Genomic DNA, 14,555 nt, shown 5'->3' with positions numbered 1-14,555 from the left:
ATGTTATTGTTGGGTACGATTGAGAATTCACAGACGGGTGACACATTATAATGCCATGGATATAATGCCAAGCCCTGCTCTAGCATCCTCTGAAGCTAAAAGTTATTCTTTATACTTTACCTTTTGAGTAACATTTTATTCTTTCACAAAATTTTCCCTTCCTCTTTAGATTAACACAAGCCTAAAGTTTGAATCTTTTGCTTTCTGGTTTGAGATTCAGCTTTTAACTGGTATTGGAAATGAGTTTAGTGGTTTTTCACCCCCTACTTTGCCATTTCTCTGAGGAATATTTATACTATTCATTGTGCTCATTGGCTCGTAGGTTCTTAAATGTTAGAAACCACAGGGATCAGTACCAAGCTTTGAAGCCTCGATTGCCATTGGCCAGTATGGATGAGAATGCCATGGATGCCAACATGGATGAGCTGTTGGATTTGTGTACTGGAAAGTTTACGTCTCAGGCTGAAAAACAGCTACACAGGAAGAGTGACAAGAAAGAGAACATGGAGGAACTTCTGAACCTTTGTTCAGGAAAATTCGCTTCTCAGGGTAAATATCCAACAGAGAGCATCAGGCTTACAACACCCAGGTATCCATGTCCTTGAAAAGAATTCCCTAGCCAAGTGCTGTGGCTCACACCTGTAATCCTAGAACTTTGGGAGACCGAGTTGGGTGGATCACTTGAGCTTAGAAGTTTGAGACCAGCCTGGGCAACATGGCAAATCCACGTCTCTATGAAAAAAAAAATTAGCTGGACATGGCAGCACGTGCCTGTGATCCCAGCTACTTGGGAGGCTGAGATGGGAGGATCTCTTGAACCCAGAGGTGGAGGTTGCAGTGAGCTGAGATCACAGCACTGCACTCCAGCCTGGGTGGCAGAGACCCTGCCTGAAAATAAAAAGAAAGAAAGAAAAGTTCACAGAAAACAGGGCTGTGATGGAATCTTGTATATAAATTAATTCACTGCTTAGTGCTCTAACATTTAGAACTGTTACTTTCTTAGAGTGATAAAGTATCAATTAAGACTGTTTTAGCTTTGCCCATATGATATGTCATTTATGATTAACATACATTAAAAGTTTAGAACAGTGTCTGATATATAATAAATTTCATATAAATGTTAACTTATTTCCTGTCTCCTTCCCCCAATGCACACACCTGGTAGATAGAACATAAGCTCTATGACACCTGGGATAGTTGTTTGTTCATTACTGTATCCCTGGTGGTTTGGCATATATGGCAAATAGTAAGCCCTAAATTAGGATTTTTTGAATAGACGGTAGGCTCTTCTTGGCAAGCTTACCTTAGAACTGTGTCGAGCTGGCATGACTTTAGATCGCTGAGAAAAGAGTATAAAGCTGTCATTCCTTGGTGACACACATCTTATCCTTGTTGTGTTGTAGATGCCTCCACTCCAGGCTCATCAGAGTTAAATAAACAGGAGAAGGAGAGCAGCGTGGGTGATCCAATGGAAGAAGCACTTGCTCTTTGCTCAGGCTCTTTTCCAACAGACAGGTAAGTCTCAGATTGCTGGGAACTTGGGAAGGCCTAACCTTTTGATAAAATCTTGAGGTTAGGTTCTCTGGGATTAGCAATAACTGATCATCCTAAGGGCTTTGTACCTTTTCTGAGAATCTTGCAGTGGATTTGAGTTTCATATATGCCTAGTAAGCAAATTATAATGCTTTCATGGGGAACAGGGTAAAAAAGGCAAGAATATGAAAGATATTTAACGTCATTAATAATTAGGAAAATGCCAATCAAAACCACAGTGAGACACCCATTAAGATGACTTTTATTAAAAAAAACCCCAAAAAGTGTTAGGAAGAATGTGGAGAAATTAGAAACCTTGTGTATTATTGGTGAGAAGGTAAAATAGTGCAGTGGCTAGAGAAAGTAGTATGATGGCTTCTCAAAAATTAAAAATAGAGACAAGCTGCGGTGGCTCACATCGGTAATCCCAGCACTTTGGCAGGCTGAGGCAGGTGGATCACCTGAGGTCAGGAGTTTGAGACCAGCCTGACCAACATGGTGAAACCCTGTTTCTACTAAATACAAAAAATTAGCTGGGCATGGTGGTACATACCTGTAATCCCAGCTACTTGGAGGCTGAGGCAGGAGAATTGCTTGAATCCTGGAGGCAGAGGTTGCAGTGAGCCGAGAGTGTGCCATTACACTCCAACCTGGGCAACAAGAGCAAAACTCAGTCTAAAAAGAAAAAAAAAAATAGAATGACCATATGATCCAGCAATTTCACTTCTTAGTCTATGCCTCAAAAAAGTAAAAGTGGGACTTGAACAGATATTTGCATCCTATGTTAAAAGCAGCATTATTCACAGTAAGTAGTCAAAACATGGAAGCAACCTATGTCTGTTGACAGATGAATGGGTATATTCATCAACAAAATGTGGTATATACATGCAATGGAATATTCAGCCTTAAAATGGAAATTATGGCTGGGCATGGTGGTTCACACCTGTAATCCCAGCACTTTGGGAGGCTAAGGTGGGTGCATCACTTGAGCCCAGTAGTTTGAGACCAGCCTGGACAATATGGCAAAACTCCATCCCTACAAAAAATACTAAAATTAGCTGGGCATTCAGGGGTCTGAGGTGACAGCCTGGGAGGTCAATGCTGCAGTGAGCCATGATTGTGCCACTTCACTCTGGGCAACAGAGCAAGATCCTGTCTCAAAAAAAAGGAAATTCTGACACTTACTGCAACGCGGATGAACCTTAGGATGTTATGCTAAGAGAAATAAGCCAGTCACCAAAAGACAAATACTGTATGAGTTCACTTACGTGAGATACTTAGTCAGATGCATAGAGACAGAAAGTAGAATGGTGATTGCCAGGGACTGAGGCTATGGGAAATGGAGAGTTTAATGGGTATAGAGTTTTAGTTTTGCAAGCTGAAAAGAGTTCTGGAGATTGCTTAACAATGTCAATGTACTTAACACTACTGAACTATACACTGTATATTTTACCACAACTGAAAATTAAGAAAATGTTTTTTGCTGTTTTTTGAAGAGATCATTGGTGCTAGTAAAAGTTTTAAATTTTGCTGGGCAAGGTGGCTCATACCTGTAATCTCAGTACTTTGGGAGATGAAGGCAAGCGGATTGCTTGAGCCCAGGAATTCCAGATGGACCTGGGCAACATGGTGAAATCATCTACAAAAATTAGCTGAGCATGGTGGCTTGGACCTCTAGTCCCAGCTACTCAGGAGGCTGATGTGGGAGGATCACTTGAACCCTGGAGGTGGAGGTTGCAGTGAGCTGAGATGGTGCCACTGTACTCTAGCTGGTGTAACAGACCAAGAGCGTCTCAGAAAAAAAAAACCACACACACACACACAAATTTTTTTTAATTCCTAACTTGTCTGACTACTTGTAGTTTGCTTTTAACAACTTATTTATTGATTCATTGATTTGCATTTTAGGGAAGAGGAAGATGAGGAGGAGGAATTTGGAGACTTTCGGCTTGTTTCAAATGACAATGAGTTTGATAGTGATGAGGTGAGTATGAAGGGAACAAAGTAATCATAACTGAGCTTCATATATTGCTGCCCTTGGGTGTTTTTCCCCTCAGTTCTTAAGAATTCTAAGTTTAGCATCTTATCAGAAACAATTTTCTAGAATTTTTGGTGTTTGGGCAGATGTTTATAAATCCTGTTTTTGTTGAGGACACATTTTCTTTTGCATAATTTGGAAGTGATGCTGATTTTGTAGGATGAACACAGTGACTCTGGTAATGAAGATCTGGCACTAGAAGACCATGAAGATGATGATGAAGAAGAACTCCTGAAGCGATCTGAGAAGTTGAAAAGGCAAATGTAGGTGCCATTACTATGTCCATTCCTTAAGCTGTATTTAAAAGTTGATAACTAGGACCGCCGTGGTGGCTCGAGCCTGTAATCCCAGCACTTTGAATGGGTAAACAAAATGAGGTATATACATGCAATGGAGTATTCAACCTTAAAATGGAAATTCTGGCTGGGCACGGTGGCTCATACCAGTAATCCCAGCACTTTGGGAGGCTGAGATGGGTGGATTGCCTGAGGTCAGGAGTTCAAGACCAGCCTGGCCAGCATGGTGAAACCCCATCTCTACTAAAAATATAAAAATTAGCTGGGCATGATGGTGGGCACCTATAGTCCCAGCTACTCGGGAGGCTGAGGCAGGGAGAATCGCTTGAACCTGGGAGGCAGAGGTTGCAATGAGCTGAGATTATGCCATTGCACTCCAGCCTGGACAACAAGAGCAAAACTCCGTCTCAAAAGAAAAAAAACAAAAAACAATTTAGCCAGGCATGGTAGCACACACCTATAATCCCAACTACTCGGGAGGTTGAGGCATGAGAATTGCTTGAACCCAGAAGGCGAAGGTTGCAGTGAGCCAAGATGGTGCCACCACACTCCAGCCTGGACAACAGAGTGAGACTTCATCTCAAAAGAAAAGAAAAGAAAATACAGTATAGGTCTTTGATAAAAATCAGTTTTCAGAAAGCTACCAAACTTCTGCCATTTTGGACCACATGGGACCAAGAAGACTTAGAACCCAGGGTGACAGCATATTTGTTCTCAGGGGGAGCTGAAGTCAGAAAAAGTAACTAAGTATTACTTTTGATTACGAGGAGCTCTGAGCCTTAGTCTTCCTTCTAATATGGGGGTCAAGATTTGGTAGACTGTAAGAAGATCCCAGTTTATTACCTTTCTACACCACACCATCTCCAGTTTCTCTCTTAAAGCTGATGTGCTCAAATGCAAAACAAAATAGTTTGAACCTTCCATCAGATATTCTAATGCATGTAGAAGAGATTAAGAGTTTTCTGGCTTTCAAGTCACCCAATCTAAGTTGAATCCAGGCTCTGCTACCTTCTAGCTATGTGTTCTTGGATAAATTTAATCTTTCTGAGGCTCGGTTCCCTCAACTGTAAAATGAAGAGAATAATAGTACCCGTTCCTAAGATAAGATGTTAATGCTTGTAAAGCATAGTCATTAGCACATAGGACATATTAAGTGATCAACTTTTAAATGTAGATGCTCCACATCTTACAATGGAGCTGTATCCTGATCAATCTGTCATAAGTTGAAAATGCACTTTTGGCTTATCCAGATATAAATTGAGAAGCATACTAAGTGCAAATCACGTTCATGCCATCGTAAAGTTGAAAAATCATTAAGTCAAACCATCAGGTAGACTATTACCAAAAAAATTTAAATATTATCAAAATGTATTATTATTATTAGAAGAGGCTCTGTGTTCTGCTTTTCTCTGCTTCCATATTCTGTGAGTATATTCATTGTTAGATTTCCTAATTCTCAAAATTGCTTTCTAGGAGGTTGAGGAAATACCTGGAAGATGAAGCAGAGGTGTCAGGAAGTGATGTGGGAAGTGAAGATGAGTATGATGGGGAAGAGATTGATGAATATGAAGAGGACATAACTGATGAAGTACTTCCTTCTGATGAGGAACTACAGAGTCAAGTCAAGAAAATACACATGTCAGTATCCCAGCAAGCCCTTCTGAGTAACAGGGTATATCCTAAGACAGGCCCTGTAACCAGCCAGAATGGTCCTTGTTTTGAACACCTTATTTTTCCTATTATAGGAAAACTATGTTGGATGATGATAAGCGACAGCTACGTTTATACCAAGAGAGGTACCTTGCTGATGGGGATCTGCACAGTGATGGTCCTGGGCGAATGAGGAAGTTTCGATGGAAGAACATAGGTATCTTGGTTGTTGCCTTTAAAAGCAAATAGTTACAATGTGCTCGTTTGTTCAGTTTCACATGGCAAATGGCAAGCAAAACTAATAGGCTATGGGAAGACCTAGTTGTAGCTGTTGTTTTCTGTTAGTGGATGGGAAAAGGTTACATCATGATGTAGTAAACGATAAGGGTTTATTTTTTGTCTGTCCAAGCAAACTCTCCTGTGAGGATTGCTGAATGCTGATTACCTTCACTCTTTGTTTAGATGATGCTTCCCAGATGGACTTGTTCCACAGAGACTCTGATGATGATCAGACCGAAGAACAGCTTGATGAGTCAGAGGCCAGGTGGAGGAAGGAGCGAATTGAACGAGAGCAATGGCTTCGGGACATGGTAGGAATTCACCTACTCTGACCCTTGTTTATGAGGCTCTCGCTTAGCTTGTCATGATAGTTTCAAAATCTTGTTGGCCGAGTGCAGTGGTTCACACCTGTAATCCCAGCACTTTGGGAGGCCAAGCCAGGCAGATCATGAAGTCAGGAGTTCAAGACCAGCCTAGCCAACAGGGTGAAACCCCGTCTCTACTAAAAATAAAAAAATTAGCTGGGTATGGTGGCACGTGCCTGTAATCCCAGCTACTTGGGAGGCTGAGGCAGGAGAATTGCTTGAACCAGGACCCGGGAGGCGGAGGTTGCAGTAAGCTGAGATTGCGCCACTGCACTCCAGCCTGGGCTAGAGCAACACTCCATCTCAAAAAAAAAAAAATCTTAGCTTGGCATGATAGTTTCATAATCTTAGGCACCATATTCTTATCTCCTTTAATCCTTGAGCTATCTTTTGTATTTTGAGAAGGCTACCATGGACAGTTCTCTTCACGTTTGTCTAAGATTAATTTTTTTGTTTAAAGTAGCAAAGGTTGCAAAAAGAAAAACAAATGATACCCCAAGGAACTCTAGTTTCACAATCCAGGCCATGCTAACTATTTAGGAAGACTATAGACTTTTTTTTTAATGCTTTATAATTTTTATTTTCAGGCACAGCAGGGGAAAATTACAGCTGAAGAAGAAGAAGAAGTTGGGGAGGACAGTCAGTTTATGATACTGGCCAAGAAAGCTACAGCCAAAGCACTGCAGAAGAATGGTGAGCTCTTGTTTCTCCTTAGGGTCTAGCCCCCTGATTGTTAGTGCTAGCACTTTGGAGGTGATTCTAATCTTCAGGAGCTATTGCAGCTTAATCATAAGCTTGTGTCTAATACTGTCTTAAAGAGGCTTCACAGAGATGGTGGGGGACAGTGTACTTAGCTCTTAGACTGTTGGGCAGTAGAGACTGTACTTTTGAGTATATGTAACTGGTTTTACTTTATGTCCTAAGGCTCTCAGAATAGTTAATTCTGGCTTTCTCTATTTCGTTGCCCAGGATTTTATACCTAAGTGTTAGAGGTGGGATTTTAATCCAGGAATATTTAATTCCAGAAATGAAGCTCTTTACTATTTCCCACACTTACCACTTCTGTTTTTCTTAAATGATTACTCTTCAATTTACTTGTCTGTCTTCTTTGAGCCAATTCTTGTAGTTTCAAAGTCACCATTTTATAGAACAGAGTTCCCATGGCTTTAGCATATTGATTTAGTTACATTTGTCTTAGTTTGTTTAAATTTAAAAGTAATTCTAATCAGCTTTTCCCAGAATAGGCCTCTGTCTTTTCTTTCCAGCCAGTCGCCCTGTGGTTATTCAAGAATCAAAGTCTTTGCTCAGAAATCCTTTTGAAGCCATCAGACTGGGAAGTGCTCTTCAGGTTAGTTGGGAACCTAGTTAATCCAACATCTAGTCTACAGGTTATAAAGGCCGAAGTTCAGCTTAGGGAATAGTCTAGTCTCTGTATTTAGAGGAGGAAGGTGGCTGCAGGGAAAAAGTTAATGTTAAAGGAGTTCGCTATTTCTTTTCTACTTGAATAGGGTAGGAAAATGTATCCTCAATATCTGGGGGGAGGTAGGGAGGCAAGGACTTTTCATTCTTGAGTTGGCACTTGGGATTTGATACTAGATGACTCATCTTTCCTCAGGTGAAGACAGGCTCACTGCTAAAGCAGCCCAAAGCTGTGCTTCAGAAACTGGCTGCTCTCTCTGATCTTAACCCCAGTGCTCCTCGAAATTCAAGAAACTTTGTCTTTCATACACTTTCTCCTGTCAAGGCTGAGGCAGCAAAGGAATTGTCTAAGTCTCAGGTATGGAATTTGAGAACTAATATGGTGGATTCCCAAACTAGAATTTATTTATTTAAATTTAAAAACAAAAATTCTGACTTAACAACTTTATGCTGCAGTGTTGAAATCTTGCACTCCCCAATAAAGTACAAGAGAATTGCTACCCCAAGTAGGCAATCAACTTTGACACTTGCCTAGAAAGTTTATCTTTCTTTCTTTTTTTCTGTTTTTAATAATCCAAGATTTAACTATAAGTTGCTTGAGAGCTAGTTGAAGGTAAGTACTTGTATAAAGGTCTTAAGCTGGCCCTGACTCCCTCTCTGCTCTCTAGGTAAAGAGAAGGGGTCCATCTTTCGTGATTTCTCCTTCACCTAAGCGCCTGAAAACGGATGATAATAGCACTTCAGGATTGAAGCAAAGCATCTTCAAATACTTGGAGAGCTAACACCATCAAGGGTACCAGAATCTACCTTGAGACTGCCTTGAGAAGTTTCTAGCACCGAGAGTTGGAATAGACACTCAAGCCGATGATCCTTTATAATCAATGCAATAAGATTGCAGACTGAAATTCCAGTTCTTTCTACTGCACAGCTCTGGACATCTCTTTTCCTGGTATTAGTCCCTGGATTGGCCACTGATCTCAATTCTGCAGTATTTACAACATCAACAAACTCATGGAATACTTGGGTGAGGTTTCTTTTTTTTTTAAGGTGGAGTCTCACTCTGTTGCCCAGGCTGGTGTGCAATGGTGTGATCTCGGATCACTGCAACCTCCACCTCCCAGGTTAAAGCAGATTTTTGTATTTTTAGTACAGACGGGGTTTCACCATGTTGGCCAGACTGGTCTCAAAACTCCCGACCTCAAGTGATCCACTCACCTTGGTCCCCCAAAGTTCTGGGATTACAGGCATGAGCCACACCACACCTGGCCTTGGGTTAGGTGTCACTTCTTCCATTAAACATCTGACATTTTATCCTAGCAGCTTCCTGGGTTAATATCTCTTTGTGATAGAAGTGGTTGGAAGAAGAAGAGTAGGGAAAACTGTGACATTACAGATTAGAGAAGACAGTGAAAATCAGTACCATAATGACTACTTTGCACCCATGAGATATGGACCGTGATGACCAGGGTTCAGTGAAAGAAAGTTTTTTTGTTTTTTTTGAGACAGTCTCACTCTTGCCCCGGCTGGAGTACAGTGGTGCAATCTTGGCTCATGGCAACCTCTGCCTCCTGGGTTCAAGCAATTCTCCTGCCTCAGCTTCTTGAGTAGCTGGGACTACAGGGGTGCTCCACCACACCCAGCTAATTTTTGTATTGTTAGTGGAGACGGGGTTTCACCATGTTAGCCAGGCTGGTGTTGAACTGACCTCAAATGATCCAGCCACTTCGGCCTTCCAAAGTGCTGGGATTACAGGCGTGAGCCACTGCACCCAGCTGAAAGAAAGATTCCTAGAGGACCTAGGAACCAATACATGAGCTGCTGTATTAGTCTTACCCCTTTCATTTTTCTGTATGCGTCTTCCCAAGGCAGCATCACATTTTGAATTAATTTTTGCTGCTTAAGGACTTCCACTGGTATCCAAGTCAGAAAGACTGTGGCTCTAATTTTCTGGAGCTAAGATAAATGTTAGACCCAGTGTTCGTCCATCACAGTCTATGAGGCAGAGAGACCTTTCCTGGGACTGAATTCTTAATTTGAAGCATTGTTGTTCAAAGACCTCCCTTCTGGGTCTGACAAAAAGAAACATAACCATTATTTATTTCGTTCTCCTGGCTTACATACATTGCCCTCACTAGTCAATGGACATTTCAGTATTTCATTACTAATTTTGAGAGAAGATCACCATGGAATTGAATACAAACATTATTGAAGAGAATTGCCATCATTCTTTATTTTCCCTGAACGACCACAAGCTTCTCAGAATTCTGAACAAATGTTTTTCCCCTCAGAACCGAGCATCAGTGCTGCTTTGGAAAAACATTCTATGTGAATGTTGTGGTTTCAGTGTCAGGAGCTGGACTTGGGAAGCTGGAAGAGAATATGCCAGTTTTTTATTGGGAGGTGAGAATACCAACTTAATTGATGAAATTAGGTTGTAGATTTTCTACAGTTTTCTAATACTCATGTTTGTATATTTGTAATCTTATAATGGGGAAAATGTATATAAAGATGTTTTAATATGTATGTAGTTTTTCAATAAATCTTAATGCCTTAAAGGGAAGATTTGCTGTCCAGCTTGAATGCTCATTCTTAGGTCAGTACTTGTCTAACATTGAGAAACATTTCATTTTTAGGTTATCTCCATCCTAGGGAAACCCTCTGGATCTAAAATGAGAGGCTGCTGCAGTTGTCCCCTCACTGGCTTCTCAGTCCTAGTGAATTAATCAAGTCAACTTACCAAGTGGTTTGGGTTCAGCATAGAAGAGAGCTGAATTTACATAAATGGCACCTTCTGTTATAACTCTTTTTAAAAAAAATTATTTTTAGAGACAGTCTCATTCTGTTGTCCAGGTTAGAGTGCAGTGGCACAGTCATAGCTCACTGTATGTACCCTTGAACTCCTGGGCTTAAGCATCCTCCTTCCTCAACCTTTGGAGTAGCTGGGCAACATTACAGGTGCATGCCCCCATGCCCAGCTAATTATTTTATTCTTGTAGAGACAGGGTCTTGCTATGTTGCCCTGGCTGATCTTGGACTGCTGATTTCAAGCAGTCCTCCCACCTTGGCCTCCCAAAATGCTGGAGTCACAGGCTCACCCACCAGCACAGCCTGTTATAGCTCTTTGATTGGCCTTTCTTTTTAGATGAGTTTGCATGTACTTCATTTTACCCATGGGTTTAAGATAAGTGTTTTTGCCTCTTTTGAGCTCTCTAAACAGTGCCCAAGACAACATAGCCGTTGCTGAGCAGGAAGGTTACATATTTCTCCCCTTGTTTCCCCACATGTCTTTTAGGGAAGAGATGGAAAAGACAATTGGAATTGACAACTGGGGGTAAGAAAATTCAGCCAGGCACGGTTTACACTGGTATTACATGACTCACACTGGTAATCCCAGCACTTTAGGAGACTGAGGCGGGTACACTGCTTGAACTCAGGAGTTCAAGACTAGCTGGGTCAACATGGTGAAACCCTGACTCTATTAAAAATAATAATAAACAAATAAGAAAATTAGACCCTGCAAAATCTTGGGAGAAAATGATTTCTGGGCCAGGTGCAGTGGCTCATGCCTGTAATCCCAGCACTTTGGGAGGCTGAGGTGGGTGGATCACCTGAGGTCAGGAGTTTGAGACCAGCCTGACCAGGAAGGTGAAACCCCATCTCTATTAAAAATACAAAACTTATCTGGGCATGATGGCAGGTGCCTGTAGTCTCAGCTACTCGGGAGACTGAGACAGGAGTATTGCTTGAACCCGAGAGACAGAGGTTGCAGTGAGCCGAGATCGTGCCACTGCACTCCAGCGTGGGCGACGGAGCAAGACTGTCTCAAAAGAAAAAAAGAAAATGGTTTCTGATTGAAGCACCTGGGAGAAAGCACTCTTTAGAGAAAGAAAACTTGAGTCTTAAATTTCTGGGTTACTTTTCCTTATGCCAGGATAGTTGCTATGAGGTGAGCTAAGCCTTGATCTTGGAAACAGGTTTGACATGGACAGGTTTTGATCTGATGTTGCCCAAGGCACTGAGCCAGCAGCATCAGCTATGTTTTAATGAAATTGAAGTCCCAGGACCTACCACTATGGCTCCTAGGAGAACTCAGCTCCACTAACTTGGAAATTACACATTTGGAGGGATGAGAGCCCATGAGTGTGAGAGATAGATAGAGTGTGCTCAGTGTCACACAGATTTTGTTTCTTCCTTATTCCATACACTTGAATAGGAATATGGTATTAGCCTCTTTAAACGGGTCCCTAATCTCATCTCATTAATTCACAGTTGCACAGCCATGCTAGGGTCTCTTCCATAAACCATAAGATTTTATTCACTAAAGCTCTAGAGACAAGGTGCTCAGATCTCTGTAGCTTCTCAATTGCTTCTCTAAAAACTTCCCACTTGGAGAGTTTCTAATGCTTAGGCTGGAAGACGTTTTAGGGGGTGTTTTTGGTTTTTATCTCCTAGGTTTATGTCTAACTACTCTTGGGGCATCCTGTCCTAGGACTTGTGTACCTCAGGATAGAGGAGAGTATTTCTGGGAAGAGTGTTGTCATGATACTATTTTATTATATCATCCTTGAAATGGTATTGTATCTTCTACCCTTAATTCCTGCTCATGGCCTGGCACACAGCTTGGAATGTAGTGGTGCCTACTACAGTCTGAATAAATAACACTACACTTTTCAGAAGCTCTGTTTATAAAATGAGGATACTAAGTCATGGTTGTCTCAGAGTAGCTGGGAGCCTTAAGTTGGAAAATGTATGTCAGTGCATTATATCAAGTGCTACTCTGTAAGCATAAGAAATTGCCAGTAACTCCCAGAAAAAAGAAATTTGCCTCGTTTAAGAATGAAAGAGCTTGTTCCTGGGAGGATGGACAGAGGAACCCCAACCGCCTGCGAATCCCAAGCTGTCGCGTAGGTGCACGCGTTTGGGCCCTCTTTTCCCCTGTTCGACTTCCCACCCCCAGGATGTCAACCTCAGTCCCTCAAGGCCATACCTGGACCCGACTGGTGAAGAAAGAAGAGGAGGAGGAGGACCCGCTGGACCAGCTGATCTCCCGCTCTGGCTGTGCTGCCTCCCACTTTGCAGTGCAGGAGTGCATGGCCCAGCACCAGGACTGGCGGCAGTGCCAGCCACAGGTGCAGGCCTTCAAGGACTGCATGAATGAACAGCAGGCAAGGCGGCAAGAGGAACTGCAGCGAAGGAAAGAACAAGCCAGTGCCCACCACTGAGACCCCATACGAGCTATCCCCAGTAGATGGCCCTGCCAAAACCAGCACCCAGAGAGATCATAGAGGAAGAAATTCTGAATGGTGGGTGTGGGAGGTGTAAAACATGTGGATAGTTTTTGGATCTGTAATTGAGAGCAGTGGGTTTGGACATGACTGCCACAAACAGCTGTCATATATTCAGGGTCAGATCTTACACATCCTCAACTGTCTTGTTCCACCAGTATTTGCCATGAAAACAGAGAATGGGGTAAGGGATGCTCCCCCACCCCACATCTTGGGTCAGTGTACCAAGTACTGAGATGATATTAGGGACATTTGTATTTAAATTAAATTCATAATCCAATGGTAAATTGGTTACCTAAAAAAAAAAAAAAAAGAATGAAAGAAAGAAATTACCAGTATCGCAATTACATCATATATTGTAGGCCACTTCTTAAAGGCCCATTGTTTTTCAAATATCTCAAACTTATCCTTGAAAATGTGATCTTCTCTAAAAACCTGCTCTTCCTCCTGTATTTGCCATTTCAGTAATTAACACCTCCATATACCCAGTCACTCAGACTGGAAACCTGAAGAGCATTCTCGATACCTTCCTTAATTCTGTAATCAGACAATCTCCAAGTTCTGTTATTTCTACTTCCAAACTGCATCTTGAATCAGCTCATTTCTTCCAGCTCTATGACCAATGCCCTGGTCCAAGATTCCATAATTTTTTTCCAGGGTACTGCCATAGCCTCCTGACCTCCCCACTTCTGTTTTTGCTTCCCTTCCATCCAATCTGCATAGCAGCCAGAGGTGACCTTTATATAAACATGATTTGGAGGATAACACTTCCCTACTTATAATCTCTTAATGTCTTCTACTGCACTCAAAAGTTCAAACTTCTCATGGACAACAAGGCCCTGCATGATATAGCTCTGCCTCCCAACCTCCTGCCTATTTTTCTTTCTCATGACATGCAGCCTCAGGACCATCTAAAGGGTCCTTCTCTTTTCCTGGAATGCTCTGCCCTCCAACTTCCCTCTTTGTCTGACTAATGCATAATTCTCCAGGTGTTAGCTTAAGCCTAATTTCTTCAGAGGAGGCTTCTCTGACCATTACCACTCCTTTCTTAAGTAGGTTACCTCTGTTTACGTTTTCTATTTTTTTTCGAGATGGATTCTAGCTCTGTCGCCCAGGCTGGAGTGCAGTGCAGTGATCTCAGCTCATTGAAACCTCTGTCTCTGATTTAAGCAGTTCTGCCTCAGCCTCCCAAGTACCTGGGGTTACAGCCACATGCCACCACCTCTGGCTAATTTTTGTTTTTTTAATAGAGATGGGGTAGGTGTTAACTTAAGCCTAATTTCTTCATTTCAGAGAAGCCTTCTCTGACCATTACCACCCCTTTCTTAATTAGGTTACCTCTGTTTAGGTTTTCTATTCTTTGTTGTTGTTGTTGAAACGGATTCTCACTCTGTCACCCAGGCTGGAGTGCAGTGATGTGATCTTGGCTCACTACAACCTCAGCCTCCCAGGCAATCAGTTCTCCTGCCTCAGCCTCCCAACTAGCTTGGGTTATAGGTGCTCACCACCACGCCTGGCTAATTTTTGTATTTTTAGTAGGGATAGGTTTTCGCTATATTGGCCAGGCTGATCTTGAACTTTTGACCTCAAGCGATTCACCTACCTCGGGCTCCCAAAGTGCTGAGATTACAGGCATGAACCACTGCATCCAGCCTTAAGTTTCCTATGCTTTTGGGTCTGTTATCATGAT

At 42.1% G+C, this 14,555-nt stretch overlaps 2 protein-coding genes and 1 long non-coding RNA gene across 3 annotated transcripts in view; 2 read left to right on the top strand and 1 right to left on the bottom strand.

Annotated features, from left to right (window-relative positions):
• CLSPN (claspin) overlaps positions 1 to 10,140 on the top strand; it is a 33,478-nt gene extending 23,338 nt beyond the window's left edge. The window contains exons 15-25 of the mRNA XM_002750609.6: positions 323 to 549; positions 1,404 to 1,515; positions 3,442 to 3,517; positions 3,731 to 3,834; positions 5,341 to 5,505; positions 5,613 to 5,734; positions 5,980 to 6,107; positions 6,749 to 6,854; positions 7,427 to 7,509; positions 7,777 to 7,938; positions 8,249 to 10,140. Coding sequence (XP_002750655.4) covers positions 323 to 549; positions 1,404 to 1,515; positions 3,442 to 3,517; positions 3,731 to 3,834; positions 5,341 to 5,505; positions 5,613 to 5,734; positions 5,980 to 6,107; positions 6,749 to 6,854; positions 7,427 to 7,509; positions 7,777 to 7,938; positions 8,249 to 8,362 — 1,399 coding nt within the window. The 3' untranslated portion in view covers positions 8,363 to 10,140. The remainder of the gene's footprint in view (positions 1 to 322; positions 550 to 1,403; positions 1,516 to 3,441; positions 3,518 to 3,730; positions 3,835 to 5,340; positions 5,506 to 5,612; positions 5,735 to 5,979; positions 6,108 to 6,748; positions 6,855 to 7,426; positions 7,510 to 7,776; positions 7,939 to 8,248) is intronic.
• Positions 1 to 14,555, bottom strand: part of LOC103794358 (uncharacterized) — a 30,410-nt gene that overhangs the window by 4,906 nt on the left and 10,949 nt on the right. Inside the window, exons 2-3 of the long non-coding RNA XR_621687.5 lie at positions 2,087 to 2,208; positions 1,304 to 1,553 (exon numbers count right to left, since the gene is read on the bottom strand). This is a non-coding gene — a long non-coding RNA (uncharacterized LOC103794358). The remainder of the gene's footprint in view (positions 1 to 1,303; positions 1,554 to 2,086; positions 2,209 to 14,555) is intronic.
• Positions 12,429 to 13,194, top strand: LOC100388355 (cytochrome c oxidase assembly factor 4 homolog, mitochondrial). Its single transcript, XM_017974555.4, has one exon. The coding sequence runs from the start codon at positions 12,539 to 12,541 to the stop codon at positions 12,800 to 12,802; it is 264 nt and encodes an 87-aa protein (XP_017830044.4). The 5' UTR covers positions 12,429 to 12,538; the 3' UTR covers positions 12,803 to 13,194.

Source organism: Callithrix jacchus, chromosome 7 (genome assembly GCF_049354715.1).
Source record: "Callithrix jacchus isolate 240 chromosome 7, calJac240_pri, whole genome shotgun sequence".
Taxonomy (NCBI): domain Eukaryota; kingdom Metazoa; phylum Chordata; class Mammalia; order Primates; family Cebidae; genus Callithrix; species Callithrix jacchus.
The sequence above is the reverse complement of the archived record's forward strand: the minus strand, read 5'-3'. Positions and strand labels throughout refer to the sequence as shown.